The sequence below is a fragment of the Pan troglodytes genome, chromosome 5 (assembly GCF_028858775.2).
Source record: "Pan troglodytes isolate AG18354 chromosome 5, NHGRI_mPanTro3-v2.0_pri, whole genome shotgun sequence".
Lineage (NCBI taxonomy): Eukaryota > Metazoa > Chordata > Mammalia > Primates > Hominidae > Pan > Pan troglodytes.
The window spans coordinates 95,215,802-95,232,439 of NC_072403.2; the positions used below are offsets into that span (position 1 = coordinate 95,215,802).

A 16,638-nucleotide genomic window follows, 5' to 3' on the forward strand; every position below is an offset into this window, starting at 1 on the left:
CCTCAACAATAAACACCAAATATTAATACTGGACCCTGGATTAGGTATTTTATATATATATATATTACCTCATTAAATCCTCATGACACACATAATCAATTAAACTAATAATCCTATTTTTATTTCAATCTTACTTCGAGAAAACTGAGCTTCAGAGAGGTTAGGTAATTTGCTTATGATCGTACAGCTAACAAATGTCAGTACTGATATTAAAACAGCAAGTCTATCTTACTCGCCTAAAAACACTATGCCACACTGGCCTTTGTAAAAGGCTGTGATCTGTGCATCCACTATCAATAAACTGACTAGGGCACAAGTGGAGCAGAATAAGGGCACACAGAGATCCTTCTCACTATGACTCGGAACTCCAAGAACACACTAGCCAGCTTGTCAACCAGCAGGTAGGACAGAAACTGAAAACTGCCTCCCAACACTGTTCTGCTCAAATTCGTGGAAAGAAAGTGTAGTTCACAGTGAATGTCACCTGAAAGAAAAAAGAATCGTTTTGAGAAGTGCCTCTGGAACTAGCAATAAATGTGAGGCTCTTCCTAGAAGTCAATCAGTCAATCAATTATGGTGACTTACATATTTAGACATTTACACATTTATAATGATCACATATTTGGACAAGCAATGCCCTTGTTTGGGGGAAGAGGAGGTTACAATCCTTCACAGACCTACACCACTTTAACTTGCTGCTGATTTAGCTACAAAGGCAAAAATCCCACAGCCCCAGCAATCAAATAGAAGCATATTATTCAAACCCTGTATTAATGGTCTATAGCTAATAAAGAATAACTACATTGTGTCAAGAGGTTGGCTAAGATATAGAAACAACGTAAGTGCTCATAAACAGATAGATGGATGAAGAAAATGTGGTATATATACACAATAGAATATTATTCAGCCTTAAAAAAGAAATACTGCCATTTGCATCATGGTTGAATCTGGAAGACATTATGCGAAGTTAAATAAGCCAGACACATGAAGACAAATACTGAAGGCTCATAACATACATGCGTTATGTAAAAAAGTGGAACTCACAGAAACACAGAGTAGTATGGTGGCGGCTAGAGGGTAAGGGAAATGGGGAGATGCTGGCCAATGGGCATAAACTTGCAGTTATAAGATGAATAAGTTCTGGAAGACTAACGTACAGCGTGGTGACTATAGTTCATAATAATATATATTGAAAATGTGTTGAGCGTACATCTTAAGTATTCTCACCACAAAACAAGGTAACTATGTGAGCTAATGGATATGTTAATTAGCCTGATAGTGGTAATCATTTCACAATGTATACATATATCAAAACATCGTGTTGTATGACTTGAATTATACAATTTTTATTTATCACTTATACCTCAATAAAGCTGAAAAAATAATTGTGTCAAAAAGAATACTTTGATTAAAATCTAACTGTCACAAAGGCTAGAACTATCAGGCGTCATCAATATTCTGCCAAAGCTCACCTGTTTGTTCATTCAGAACAAGAAATTATTGCCGAGCTATAAAAACCTGTCTGAAAATGTTCAAAATGTTTCTTTTCAAATCTTTACCCTTCCCCGCCCAACCCCAATATCTTTAATCACTGCTAAGTTAACAAAGGAAACAATTTTCAATTACTGAAAATGTCTTAAATCAATAAATTTGGAAGGACATTGTTATTTCTCTAATATGGACACTCCAAAAAATGACAGTATCTTTTCATTCTTTCCACACCCTTAGGAATCATGAGCTTAATGATCATGCTCTTAAAAAAAAAAGTTGTTTCACATCCAAAGCACGTATAAATGAGAAGGCACATTCCTAGAATTAGAATTTGTACTTTAGGTCAAACTGCTCAGACACTAAGGCTTGGTCTTGTAAATAATGGTCTGCTTTATCAGGGCACTAAACCCATTACCTCAGGATTGTGGGACGCTGTTACCATGACTCCTATAGTGGATTTTGTCTGTTTTGACCTCAGGACAGCTAATAATCCCATGCGAAACATGACATGATCAAGATGTTCTGCCTTCGTTCGAAATCCAGCAGTCCCGTATTGCAGGATCAGTCCATTGGGCTTGGCATGTAATGCTGAGTATTTTGTAATAGCACCTAAATCCATGTCTACAAAATTAAGAAATATTGTTTCGGGCATAACAAGTAATTTCTTAAGAACCATTTGCTTCAAAAACTGCCACCCCAAACGAAAAGGTCTGTCTCATCCTGAACCTCCTCAAAGAACCCCATGTTTGACAGAGCAATGGGCAGGAGAGTAAGTCCTGTGGGTTAGAATTACCTAGAAGATGTTGTCCAACTTGGATTGTCCACTCCTGGGCAGACTCAGGGCAGATAGCAGATTGTCCCCACTCTCCTCCCATTTTAGCTCCAGGACTATTCCTGGACCCCGGGCACACTTAAATTGGTCCCCTCTCAACTAAAATGAAGATTTTACACCTATTCAGAGACTCCAATGAGCTCAAAGATCATTTCATTTTACAAAAAGGGAAACTAACCTAAATTAACATAGATAGCTGGTGACGGATTGAGGCCTAAAGTCAGATTCTTGAGTGGACTGAAACTACATATCCCCAAATATCTGAGAAATCTTTGTGGTTCTTTTGCTATTTCTCCCAAACTACAGAGACATATTCTTAAAGGAAAAGCAAAAGGCAACAGTTTCTTCTCCAGGACTACCCAGATCTTTTTCCATTTGCTAAAAACAATCAGGACTCCCTTCTAAGATGTTGCTCTAAAACTAGCAATATCTTCTTCCGAAAGAATGCCACCTTTTTCCTTTACTTTTAAAAATAAAACATCGGCCGGGAGCGGTGGCTCACGCCAGTAATCTTAGCACTTTGAGAGGCCAAGGCAGGCGGATCACCTGAGGTCAGGAGTTTGAAACCAGCCTGGCCAACATGGCGAAACCGCCTCTCTACTAAAAATACAAAAAAATTAGTCGGGCGTGTTGGCGGGCGCCTGTAATCCCAGCTACTCGGGAGGCAGAGGTTGCAGTGAGCCGAGATCGCGCCACTGCACTCCAGCCTGGGTGACAAAGGGAGACTCGGCCTCAAAAAAAAAAAAAAAAAAAAAAACAGGCCAGGTGAGGTGGCTCACGCCTGTAATCCCAGCATTTTGGGAGGCCAAGGCGGGCGGATCACGAGGTCAGGAATTCAAGAACAGCCTGACCAACATGGTGAAACCCCTGTCTCTACTAAAAATACAAAAAGTAGCCTGGCGTGGTGGTGCGCGCCTGTAGTCCCAGCTACTCATGAGGCTGAGGCAGGAGAATCGCTTGAACCCGCGGGTGGAGGTCGCAGTGAGCCGAGATCGCGCCACTGCACTCCAGGCTGGGCGACAGGGTGAGACTCCGTCTCCAAACAAACAACAACAAAAAATCGGCCCTTAGCCCACTAATACTGCTTTCTCTGGGATACTCCCATTAAGTGGAACTTGGGGTTTCCAACCTCAGTCAGTAGTTTTCCTTCAGTAGTCCATATACTACATTTCCTGGGTCAATTAATTCCCAATTAGCCCAGAGATAAGGAGCAGTCCGCCAGCTGCTAGCCTCATAATTTTGTTTTCTTTATTGTCCTTCATTGCTTCAATGAACAGAACTTACAAGAAATGGTGAAAAATACTTGCTTTTGTCCAGTTGGAAAAAGCTGGCATTCAGTAAGCTAATTAGTTCAAGACAGTGATCAGATCTCTTTCCTAAGGATGAATACATATTTGTAAAAACTGAGCAGTCAGTTATGTGTCATGATTATTCATAAGAGTGTAAACCAGTCCTGTTAACTCCAAAAAGCCATTAAAAAAAAAAAAGGTCCAGATAATATGAGTTCATCCTTTCATGCGTTTTAGGCCCTACAACTACTTTCAATGCGTCTGCGAATGCCTTTATTGAAAGCATATTTGCCAAATCCAGCGTCCACGCAAAAAGTTAAGAGTATCCCCCTACTCTCCATTCAATCTTCAAATCTCCTTGGTGCCTCTCTCCCGCCTACCCTCGAATCACCGCACAAGGGTGATTCCCGGCACTCCACCCTGAGGTCCCCGCCTAGGTCCACGTACCAGAGCCCCGGCAGGAGACCCGCGGCCCGGCCCGACCAGCCCGCCCGCGGGGCGCAGGGCCCTGTAGGTGTGTCCCGCGCGCTCCGCCGCTCGGTCAGTCGCCCGCCAGATCACTAGCCCCTCCGTCGGGCCGAGAATCTGACCTGTCCCGCTCCCACCGAGCCCTTGCCGACCGGTAGTCTCCCTTCTCAACTCCGAGCCTCGGGGCCCGGCTTACCTCGGTCAGGAAGCCCCCTTCACCTACACGCAGCGGAGAAGCGCCCAAGCAACGACGTCTGCACCCAAACCCAGTCCTCAGAACCGCAGACGTGGCCCTGCGTGGCTTCCGGCTCGTCGCCACGCCCCCTGGCCAATCACGGCAGAGGACTATCCGCCAGCCCCGCCCCCGCCTCGCCGCCGGTCGCGCGCAGCTGGCGCCTGAGGAACTGCGGCTGCGGTTCCGAGCGGGGTCTGGGGCTGTTACCATTGAATGACCAGAAAGGGTGAGGCCCCCGCGGTGGCCCGGGGGTTGGGGCCGAGGGTCGCGGGCCCTCAGAGCACTGCGGCCGCGGAGGCACAGCCTCCGCCTCCAAATCCGGGCCTCTGGGGGCGGCAGGCCCTGCGTTCCTGGGAAGCCGGGGTTCCTAGTGGTCTTGGCTAGGAGCGGGGGTGGGGAATCAGCCCCGTCGCTGGGCCTCGGACAGGGCGACCTCGCCCACAGTGAGCGCCGCCGGCGGCCCGCATCCCCCTCTCCGACGTCGAGGTCATCTCCCAAACCTTTGAATCTGGGAAGCCTTCTCCGGCTGCCGTCTCCCCGGGTACCCCCTTCCCCCAGCTCACTGTAAACATCTTTTATTTAATGACCTCTGAGACACCCCCTACCCTTATCCTGGGTCCCTCGGGGCAGAGGCCAGTGAATCGTAAACGTCCGGAGCCCTGGAATGCGGCTCAAGCGAAAAGGCCACCCCGGTGTCGGGGGGAGGCGGTCCGCGAGTCCAGGACCGAGGGGTGGCGACTGGCGCTGGGGAACTCGGAGCCCATCCTGCTGGCACTGCGGCCTCTCTCGCCGCAGCGTCTGGCTCCGCCCAAGCCCGAGCCCCGGGTGGGATTGGAAGCCGGCCCCCAGCCTTTCCCAGAATTCAGGCTTGCAGAGCGTCTGCAGGTGTCTGCCTGCCACCTGCAGCGGGACAGTTCCCAACACCTGTTGAAAGTGCAGATTCCCCTATCTAGTGCGGGGTGCGGGAGGCGGGAACCCGGAGCCCGGGTACGCAGAATATGGGTTTTAACGGAGTGTTTTAGAGGATGTTGTGCATAGTAGATTTTGGAGTCAGGAAATAAAGAAGAGTGTAAGTGTCTGGTTTGTGCCCCTAGCTCTCGGTGCAAATCGTTCCTGCAGAATTGCTTCCACGTAAAGGGACCTTCGGGAAATTTCGCTGGATACCGGCTGGCATTGACAAACCCAGCGTCCCTGAGCCTTGTGAGGTTTCCAGCAGGCTGATTGCGAGGCAACATGTCTGCTTCGGTGAAAGAAAGCCTTCAGCTTCAGCTACTGGAGATGGAAATGCTGTTTTCTATGTTTCCTAACCAAGGAGAAGTAAAACTTGAAGATGTAAATGCCCTGACGAATATAAAGAGGTATTTGGAAGGCACAAGGGAGGCGCTGCCACCAAAAATCGAATTTGTAATTACGCTCCAGATTGAAGAGCCCAAGGTAGGTACCCTGATTTAAGTGTTTGCCAGGTGCCCAGTTTTTAACTGAAACATCTAGAACATGAGCTTTCTGTCAAGGAAAGATAGAAATATTCCAGGTGCATATTTCCTTGTTTGAAAGATACGGAATGCTCTATAAATTGTCTTCAGTAAATATCTTTAATTTTATGTAAACATACACACCTTTTTAACAAATATACCTGGAGTTTTTATTGACGCTATCTTGCAGTCTTATGCCATTATTATTTTGTTCACCCATCCAGTTGGACTACCTTTCACATGTATCATGATTTTCATAAATCTAAATATCTCCTGTAACAAAACTGTCTTTTAAGGAGTGAATGAGTGGATTTTTTGATGGCACCATAACACAGAAAGCAAATACGGATGGAAAAATCTAAAGACTAAAAATGAATTTACCTCCATCTTCTGATCCATTTATCTCCAGCAACATTAGCATAGCATAGGTAATACGTGGACTGGGCATTTGAGAACCACTGTTGTAGCTATTTCCTACTCATCCTTCAGTTGTTATTCCCTCAGAGGAGACTTTCTGGTTCTCCAGACTGGATTCTGTCCCGCTGGTTACACACTTCAATGGAACCCTCCACTTTTCCGTGGTAATGCTTTTCACAATTGAAATTAAATACTTGCTATATGTAATTATTTGTTTAATGTGTGTCTCCTTCACTAGGCCCTGGACTTCATGAAGGGCAAAAATAGTGTCTGGCTTATTCACTTTTTTATCCCAGCACAAAGGCACCTGGCACACGTAGTTGTTCAATAAATATTGAAATAATGCATAAAAGGAAGCAATCATGTATGTAAAGTACCTGGTACATTTAATAGTAGCAATAACATTTCTCAAAATCATGCAGTTGCTATTGATAAACTAGTTTATGTGATGTTATGGTATTTAAATCTATTTGATTTTCATTTTAAGGTGAAAATTGATTTGCAAGTGACCATGCCTCACAGCTACCCCTATGTAGCATTGCAGCTGTTTGGACGGTCATCTGAACTTGACAGACATCAGCAGCTACTTCTCAACAAAGGTCTCACTTCTTACATAGGGACTTTTGATCCAGGTGAGCTCTGTGTATGTGCAGCAATCCAGTGGCTACAGGACAACAGTGCATCTTATTTCCTGAACAGAAAGCTTGTATATGAACCATCTACACAAGCAAAGCCAGTCAAGAACACATTCCTCCGAATGTGGATCTACAGTCACCATATATATCAGCAGGACCTAAGGAAAAAGATTTTGGATGTTGGGAAAAGGTTAGATGTGACTGGATTTTGCATGACAGGAAAGCCTGGTATAATCTGTGTGGAGGGTTTCAAAGAGCACTGTGAGGAGTTCTGGCACACAATTAGGTACCCCAATTGGAAGCACATTTCCTGTAAGCATGCTGAAAGCTTGGAGACAGAAGGAAATGGTGAGGACCTGCGCCTTTTCCATTCTTTTGAAGAGTTACTCCTTGAGGCTCATGGTGACTATGGATTAAGGAATGACTATCACATGAATCTGGGCCAATTCTTAGAATTTCTCAAGAAGCACAAAAGTGAGCATGTTTTTCAGATACTATTTGGTATTGAAAGCAAAAGTTCAGACTCATAAAAAGCGATTAAGAGGCCTATGCCTGTAATTTCACTAAGTCAGTATTTCTGTTAATAAGACCAAATTAAAAAGGCTAGTGGCTGTGTAGCATCCTCAGTGCAAAACCCAGCTCCAGAATTTTCACCTGGTAACGAATTTCAACTGACAGTGAAATGAATAGGCCTTTAAACTTTATAACAGTGCAATTGTGATGTTATCTCTAGGTTTTTGTGTGAAGTCATTCAAAAACTATTTCATTGTAAATAATAAAAACAATCCATTTAACCTGTGAAGCTGATTTGATTGAAGAGGAATCCAAAGCCCGTAACTAACATCAAAAATCAAACTGCAATTATGAATTGAGAAATATGAATAGCATTTGTTTCACATTGCTAGCACACATGTGACACACCCACTTGTCTTTCATTATTGGAAATCTAAATCAAGTTTAAAATGAGAACAGGAAGGACATGTTTACTTCCTTTTTTGAGACGGTGCGATCTCGGCTCACTGCATCCTCAGCTTCCCAGGTTCAAGCGATTCTCCTGCCTCAGCCTCCCAAGTAGCTGGGACTACAGGCGTGCGCCACCACGCCCAGCTAATTGTTATATTTTTAGTAGAGACAGGGTTTCATCATGTTGGCCAGGATGGTCTCAATCTCTTAACCTCGTGATCTGCCTGCCTCGGCCTTCCAAAGTGCTGGGATTACAGGTGTGAGCCACCGCGCCCAGCCCGTTTACTTCATTTCTTACTTTAAACTCCTATTTCAAGTGTTTTAGTAAAACTAGATCCTAATAGCAGTGGCAAAGGACTCATAGACATGAAGTCCCACGAGTTAAAAGATGACACACAATGCTATGTGTTCTGGCTGTTTATATCAGTTCATGATACTAGCAATCCTGATACCAGTATTAGTTTAATTCTTATCCAGAAAAGATAAATACATGGTTCCTTGTCTACAAAGTATTCGCCTGTTTCAATCCAACCTTTGCCTGTGTGCCAGTATGCATTACTATAAAGGGCAAGAGACTGTTGAGGGGACCAGTGTGGATATCTGCATCATTACCTTATTGGGAAAAAAAAAAATCTAATTCTACAGTCTGATGATGTTACTGCCATCTCCTCTGAAAATTCCAAGCTCCACAGGCTTCACCAGGCTTTTTAAAATGAGAGTTTATTTTAATGATTAAAAACCGCTATTTAAGTAGCTCTTGCCAAGCCTTTTCATTACCAGGTCTCCATCCCTCCCCAAGTATTTCTGCGAGTCTCATGTGCTAAGAGATGTCTTGAGCAGCCTCTGCAGCTTTCCGTGTTTCTGTGGTCAGCTACTGCTGCCCTTTCCCGGGAGGCATTCCATTCTCCTACTGGGTCCTCTCAAGATGCCAAAGCTGGGTGCTGGGATTTAGGAACACATCCTGTTAGATGTCAGACAGTGCTGCTTGTGCTGGGGAGCCTACAGAACTTCTGATGAAACTACCATCTGGTTTTACCCTCTGTGCCATGGATGCAGACGTGTCCATGGGCTACAGAGACGACATGATGGAGCAGGAGGCCCTATCCCAAGGAGGTGTTAGAACTGGGTCCACTTTGTACTGCCTCTTTCTTCTTAGGTCACAATGAGTGTCCTCTCAGGGCACAACTCAGATCTTCAACCCATGGCTCGCTGTAGGCCTGCCCCGCCAGGTCCTCCAGCTTGCCATTCATGTTTCCATCCTAGCCTTGGTTGTGCTGGAACTCAGGCTGGAGCCTGACACTTTGCCTATATGCAAAGGGAAGAAATAGGACTTACATTGCCAAGGAATCACTTCTTAATGTTTGCCAGCACTAAAAACAACAAAGTATAGGAATCTTTTTCCCCCACAGTCTCCACAAAGCTATCAATAAGTATAATTCGCATTTACAAGTTTTAGGCCTTCAACAGATGTAACTCCATCCAAATGAATCAATATGTGCCATCAACCTACCTCATAGAGGTGTTTTTCCTGATTACATGAGCAAAAGTAGCTACAGAAAGATGAGTGTAAAGAAAAGGCAATAAATTCTAGGTTATGAACTCTACTGCTTCTGGAGCTATTTCTGAGATTTTTCAGAACCTACTTTTTTATAAGTCTAATTTGAGCATTCTGCAATACTTTTTTTCCTATCAGGAAAACTAATGCAGATAATATTATGGGGAAGTGTAGGTTTTATAGAAAAAAAAAGTACATGTATAATTCAAAACTCAACTTTGTATGTATAGGAGTCTGCTGGTTGTTTGCACAGCCTGATATGAGCACATAATAAAAGTCCGTCATTCCCCAACCCCCTCCCCCTACACACACAGCTTATTTTGGGAAACTGCCCCTTCCCTGTGTGATTTGGGAAGAGAAAGTGATAGGAATCAAGTTGTCCTCTGGCAGCCTCCTGGAGAGATGGCTGTGAGCTCTTGCTGCTTAAACCTCTAGTGCCACCCTCATTTCTGACCTGAATGCTCAGCTGTTTGGCATTTCCTTTGAATGACCCAGCATCTTCCCTTTTGTTGTCGGAAATCAGAATCAGTCTCTATTGCTTGTAACTTAAGAATCTGGATATTCTATTTATTATATTCTTAAATGGTTATTTGGAAAATGTGCTCATTTATAAAAGTTACAGTGTCTTTTTAAAGTTTGCTGAATTAAATGAAGCATATCGTCAAGTATGTTCTTTGCTTTTCATTCCTTACTGGTCTATTATGTGTTAGGCTAAGAGCTGAGGACACCTGCATAGTGAATTGAGTAGGCCGGATGAGTTGGCAGACCACAACACAGGGACCTCTAAAACATTCCTTATTAAATCAAACATACATTGCCTGTGAACTTGAGCGTTCACATATAACTCCTTACATGCCATCCATCCCCTCTCAGAACCTGAGAAGGTTCTGATGGTGTCTGTCTGCAGCCTTCATGGAACCCTTTTGAACAGGTTTTTTTCACTTGCTTTTATCTCAAGTAGCCCAGTAGTAAGTCAAAAGAATAGTTATTGTCTGAAGAGGGCACAGTGTTGCTCACACTTCCTGGTTTTATACATAATCCTGATTTGCCACAGAAACTCTGAGCCCATTGGCTTTCCCTCATAAGGTCCACATGGTGGAACTAATTTCACCATATCCTGGACCAGCTAGAGAGACCTCTCTTTCTGATCCCAGTCAAAACTAGATGCATTTGGGTCAACCCATGAATGAATTTGAGCAGGGTACACAGAATTTAAGTAAGCCCACTGTATTAGCTCATTCTTATGCTGCTAATAAAGACATACCCGAGACTGGGTAGTTTATAAAGGAAAGAGGTGTAATGGACTCACAGTTCCACATGGCTAGGGAGGCCTCACAATCACAGCAGAAGATGAAGGAAGAGCATAGGGACATCTTACATAGGGGCAGGCAAGAGATCTTGTGTAGGGGAACTCCCCTTTATGAAGCCACCAGATCTTGTGACACTTATTCACTACCACGAGAAGTATGGGGTAAACCACCCCCATGATTCAATTATCTCCACCTGGTCCTGTCCTTGACACATGGGGATTATTACTATTCAAGGTGAGATCTGGATAGGGGCACAGCCAAACCATATCACCCACCAAACCCTGGGAGTTCTCCTTAGTTATAGAAGGAACAAAGTACACAATTTGTTCCTCACAATGAAGGGGAAATCCCAGCATGTACCAGACACTGGACTTCTACAAAACTTGGCTGCAGGCTCTGTGCTTTCATGGGATTTATCGTTCACCCTCTGAGATGACACATCTTACTAGGCATCCAGGAAACATGACTCCATTCTCCAAGTCCAATCAGAATATCACCTGGAGGCATACAGCATGCTGCCCTGTACAGTGGTAAGCTGATCAAAGGTCTGATATTGAGACTGATATTCTGACATAGAAAGTTAATGTAATGTTGGAAAAAGACAATCTACATTGCTGCTTACTGAGATAAAGAAAATGCTTCAAGTGGTCTTTACTTACTGGAATAAAGGAAAAACAAAAAAGCATTGACCAAATCAGTAGCCAGCTACTTTCTGATTTGCTCCAAGAAAAAAGAACTTATATGACAGCAGCTGCAGTTGGAATCACCATCTGCTTAAGTTTCGGAATATGTGCAGCCATTCTATTTTTTTGAGACGGAGTCTCGCTCTCTCGCTCTGTCACTCAGGGTGGAGTGCAGTGGCCCAATTTCAGCTCAAAGCAAACTCTGCCTCCCGGATTCAAGTAATTCTCATGCCTCAGCCTCCCAAGTAGATGGGATTACAGGTGTATGCCACCATGCCTGGCTAATTTTTGTATTTTTAGTAGAGATGGTTTTTCGCCATGTTGGCCAGGCTGGTCTCGAATCCTGGCCTCAAGTGATCTGCCCATCTCAGCCTCCCAAAGTGCTGGGATTACGGGTGTGAGCCACTGAGCCCGGCCTGTGAAGTCATTCTTAGAGACCCATCTGTCTCCTCCTACATATGCCAAAGATCATGCTAAAGCAAGATGTGATAAGAATCACACTCCTGCTGCTTTCAAAGCTTTTGATGGTGGGACTCATCTCTGCAAATCTCTTCATACTTCCTGAGAGAATAACCCTCTTTTTATGGATCAGGGATCCAATGTGGGTATATTGCCACAGAGGATGAAGAAATAAATTATAACTCTTTACTGGAAAAATAAGTGGGGGATGGGTTTATTCCTATAGCATATAGTTTGTTCCATAGACCACAATGGTTTCAGAGACCCGAGAAATTTATATTTGTTCAGAGCTGTTCCCAGATGACCTCCAAAAGGCCTAATAGTTTCCTTTCTGGAGTGCATTGTTATCTTAGCAAATGGGAGCCTCAAAAAAGATTTTGGAAACATTTATGATATAATTACAGAGTTCTGCATCTTTAGGGGTCTTTCACTCATATCTGTTTGCGGCAATTTGGTGACACTGTATCTTGGTGGCTCCAGTCAGGCTTTTCTGCTATTGTTACATATATCAAGTGGGGCGTATGTTGTTGCTAATGTATTTGGTCCTAGGCCAGGCTGGGATATAGCTGGTATGTACTGGCATGGCTGTATCAATTTTATACAATGGTATCAATTTTTCTTGCTTAGTATGTATGCTGCCTCATTAATTTTTTGAACAGCATTTCAGGCCAGGAGGCCCCGTGTTATCCACAACCAAGGTTTCTGTGGGCTGAACTCTTGATTACACTGGACCTGCTCCTATTACAATCACTGTTTTCACCTTGTCTCCAGTTGTTAATTGCTACTAAATGCTATTAAGCCTGTACCAAACCCAAGAGTCTGATGTCTCCATTGAAATCAGGAAAGCCTTTTAACCATAACATTTTCCCAAGCCTTCCTAGCTTAAAGAGAAGCATCATTAAAATGCTTTTCATGGATGTTGGTACTCCCCTCACCAGTGTTATTTCTCTCAAGGCCTTAGTGAAAGGAGGGTCACTGATAGGTCCTCCAAGGAGACTTAGGAGATCAATAGATTAGGACAGTCATATTGCACACAACAATTCCACTCCAACATTCCTATCTTTGTAAATATTTGAATGGCTTTATATTATTTAAGGAATGTTTGCATTCTCAATTTCATTTAATGTGGACCATTATTAAGTTCATGTTTCACTCAACTAACTGAACCAACAAGTAGAATCACCCCCAGCTGCTCAAGGCAGTGCACAGAATCCAGAATCTGTGGCAAGTGTACCCTATCAATCATTTCTGCCTTATCCAAAATTACGGAGACTTAGGAGATCAATAGATTAGGACAGTCATATTGCACACAATTCCACTCCAACATTCCTATCTTTGTAAATATTTGAATGGCTTTATATTATTTAAGGAATGTTTGCATTCTCAATTTCATTTAATGTGGACCATTATTAAGTTCATGTTTCACTCAACTAACTGAACCAACAAGTAGAATCACCCCCAGCTGCTCAAGGCAGCGCACAGAATCCAGAATCTGTGGCAAGTGTACCCTATCAAAATTACGGTTCTCCTTGTCAGTGTAACGTTCTGAGAATCCCACACATTTTTCTCTGGGCTTTTGCCAATATATATGAGCAAAGTCTAGAATTTTTTTGGCATAAGTCTCCTCCTTCTGGATTTGCCTTTTAAATTACTAGCCACCACAGCCCTTCTCATGCTGGAATCTGATTTGGGGTGTACGGAAATAATGTGAATAATGGAGGAGGAGCGTAGGCCTCCCTTTACAATTGGTTTCTCTTTACAAGGTAATTATTACCTCAGGTGAGGTCATTACAGGATCTTCTAGCAAGGCAGTAACAACTTCTTTAGACAGGAAGAGATCCTGCTTTGATTAGCAAAGGAGAACATGTCAACTATCCCAGTTTTCCTGGCACTGAGGGGTTTCCTGGGACACAGGACTTTCAGTTCTGAAACCTGGACTATTGTTCTCCCTAGTTTAGGACATTATGAGTCCTCCAAATCCCCTTCCCCATTCCAAATCAAGGTCCTACTGTTTCTTGGTCAATACTCTAAGTTTGACATAAGAGGCCTAATGAGGATGTCAGTTTAACTCAGGGTATTAATATAATTTGGCAAGCAGCAAGATTAAGTATGACCATGGTTTTCAATTATTTCAGCATTATAACTAGAAAGAGAGAAAATATGTTGTTAGCAAAAACATGGGGCTTTTTCTGGTTTTTAGATTGAGAATTCAGTCTAAAATTTTTGAGCTGAGGATTTCAGACTCAAGCCTAAATTATCTTTCTTTATGTATCCATCTCTGCTAGAAGCAACCACCGCAACTCACAGTCCTAGAATTCCTTGTCCTTTACACTGTTTTATGGCAGCAGCCATCTGATCCACCTAAACCTTCCCTTCCTTAGATAATATATCCCATTTTACCTCATAGTTGTGTTTATGAGGTCCCAAACATATTTTGCTACATTAATTTTCATTAACTTTATATTTTTACCATTCATACCTAGGTCTCTAATCGATCTGGAGTCTACCTTTTCACATAGTGTAAGGTAGGGTTCTAGTTTTAATTTTCTCCATGTTGTGGGCCAGTTTTTCCAGTCCTTTTACCAAGCATTCTGTTCTTTATCTATTGATTTTTGTGGTAGCTTGCCGTATTAGTCCGTTATCACGCTACTAATAAAGACATATCCGAGACTAGGTAATTTATAAAGGAAAAGAGGTTTAATTGACTCACAGTTCAGCATGGCGGGGAGGTCTCAGGAAACTTACGATCATGGAGGAGGGGGAAGCAAATATGTTCTTCTTCACATGGCAGCAGCAAGGAGAAGTGCAGAGCGAAGTGGGGGAAAAACCCCTTATAAAACCATCAGATCTTGTGAGAACTCACTCACTGTCATGAGAACGGCATGGAGGTAACTGCTCCCATGATTCAATTACTGCCCACCTGTCCTTCCCAGGCCATGTGGGGATTATGGGAACTACAATTCAAGATGAGATTTGGGTGGGGACACAGCCAAACTGTATCACTTGGTAACTCATATTCCTGTGAGTTTCCTGTTCCATTCCATTGTCCTGTATATTCTCATGACTTTGATGTATATGCAACTATCTAAAGCGTAATTCCCCCTTTGCTTTTCTGTTACAAATTGACTTAATTTTTTTTTTCTTTCTTTTTGAGACAGAGTCTTGCTCTGTCACCCAGGCTGGAGTGCAGTGGTGTGATCTCAGCTCACTACAACCTCCGCTTTCCAGGTTCAAGTGATTCTCCAGGCTCAGCCTCTAGAGTAGCTGGGCCACCATACCCAACTAATTTGTTGTTGTTGTTGTTGTTGTTGTTTAGTGGAGACAGGGTTCCACCACGTTGGCCAGGCTGGTCTTGAACTTCTGACCTCCCAAAGTGCTGGGATTACAGGTGTGAGACACTGTGCCTGGCCACAAATTGACTTAATTATTTACGGGTCATTATTTTTCAATTATGAAGAGAGATGAGTTAAAATATCCAGCTATTATGGTGAATGTGTATATTTTACCATTTATTTCTGCCATTGTTTTCCATATATTTTGAAGCTGTTTTATTAAAAACATAGAAAGAATTGTGTCTTTTAATGACTGACCCATTTATCACTATCTCTACTAATATGCCTTGCCTTGAAGTGTGCTTCTCTGATATTAATAGAGCCACAGCAGCTTTCTTGGGCTTACTCTTTGTATGAGATATCTTTTGCCATCCTTTTACTGTCAAACTTTTTGTGTCATTATATTTAAAGTATGTCTCTTATAAACAGCATATAATTGTAGGCTGGGCATGGTGACTCATGCCTATAATCCCAGCAGTTTGGGAGGCTGAGGCAGGAGGATCACTTGCCCTCAGGAACTTGAGACCAGCTTGGGCAATATAGTGAAATCCCATCTCTATAATAACAATAAAAATATATATAAACAGCATATAATTGGATCTTTAAAAAAATCCAATCTGACAATTTTTGCTATTAGAGTGTTTAGTTCACTTACATTTAACATAATTACCAGCAAAGTTGGGTTTATGTCTACCATCTTGCTATTAGTTTTATATTTATCCCAGGAGTTAAGCTCTTACGTTCTTTGTTCCTCCTTTATCTTTCTTTTGCATTAATCAAGTATTTCAGAATTATTCTATTTCTTCCATTAGCTTTTTTTTTTTTTTTTTTTGAGACAGAGTTTCACTCTTGTTGCCCAGGCTGGAGTGCAATAGTACAATTTCGGCTCACTGCAACCACCACCTCCTGGGTTCGAACGATTCTCCTGTCTCAGCCTCCCAAGTAGTTGGGATTACAGGCACCTGCCACCACACCCGGATAATTTTGTATTTTTAGTAGAGATGGGGTTTCACCATGTTGGTCAGGCTGGCCTCAAACTCCTGACCTCAGGTGATCCACCCACCTCGGCCTCCCAACGTGTTGGGATCACAAGTGTGAGCCACAGCGTCTGGCCTATTAGCTTTTAAACTGTATGTTTTTTGTATTATTTTTAGTGTTTTAGAGGTTATAATATTCTTCCTTAATTTATTACTATATTCCTTGAATTCTTGCAATACATTTTAAATTGTAAGGTTCCTAGATTGGTCATGAAGTGGTATATTACTTGCTACAGTATTCCTTTTATAATGGATGTACCACTTCATGAATAATGTATAAAACATACAGTAGTATACTTCCATTATTAATCCCCCTTCCACCCCTTGTCCTACTCTAGCCATACATTTTACTTCTACATATTTTATAAACCCCACATACATTGTTATTTGTATTAGTCAATAGTCTTATATGAATTTTAAAATAGTATTTTATATTCTCACACATCCACCTTTTCTGGTG

The 16,638-nt window shown here is 42.7% G+C and overlaps 2 protein-coding genes across 12 annotated transcripts in view; one reads left to right on the forward strand and one right to left on the reverse strand.

Annotated features, from left to right (window-relative positions):
• Positions 1 to 4,444, reverse strand: part of PGM3 (phosphoglucomutase 3) — a 27,879-nt gene extending 23,435 nt beyond the window's left edge. For 4 of the 10 annotated variants that reach the window (XM_063811934.1, XM_054685477.2, XM_063811933.1 and 1 more), the window contains exons 1-2: positions 4,277 to 4,444; positions 1,907 to 2,112 (exon numbers count right to left, since the gene is read on the reverse strand). In XM_063811934.1, the coding sequence (XP_063668004.1) occupies positions 1,907 to 2,110 (204 nt within the window). In that variant the 5' untranslated portion in view covers positions 2,111 to 2,112; positions 4,277 to 4,444. 10 annotated transcript variants of the gene reach the window in all.
• On the forward strand, positions 4,415 to 7,641 carry RWDD2A (RWD domain containing 2A). 2 transcript variants are annotated; one of them, XM_527440.7, is made up of 3 exons: positions 4,415 to 4,541; positions 5,410 to 5,749; positions 6,692 to 7,641. In XM_527440.7, the coding sequence occupies exons 2-3, from the start codon at positions 5,549 to 5,551 to the stop codon at positions 7,367 to 7,369; spliced, it is 879 nt and encodes a 292-aa protein (XP_527440.2). In that variant the 5' UTR covers positions 4,415 to 4,541; positions 5,410 to 5,548; the 3' UTR covers positions 7,370 to 7,641. The 2 variants fall into 2 exon arrangements, with proteins under 2 accessions (XP_527440.2, XP_016811415.2); XM_016955926.4 differs by having other exon boundaries at positions 4,455 to 4,856.
• Positions 7,642 to 16,638: the final 8,997 nt, after the last annotated feature.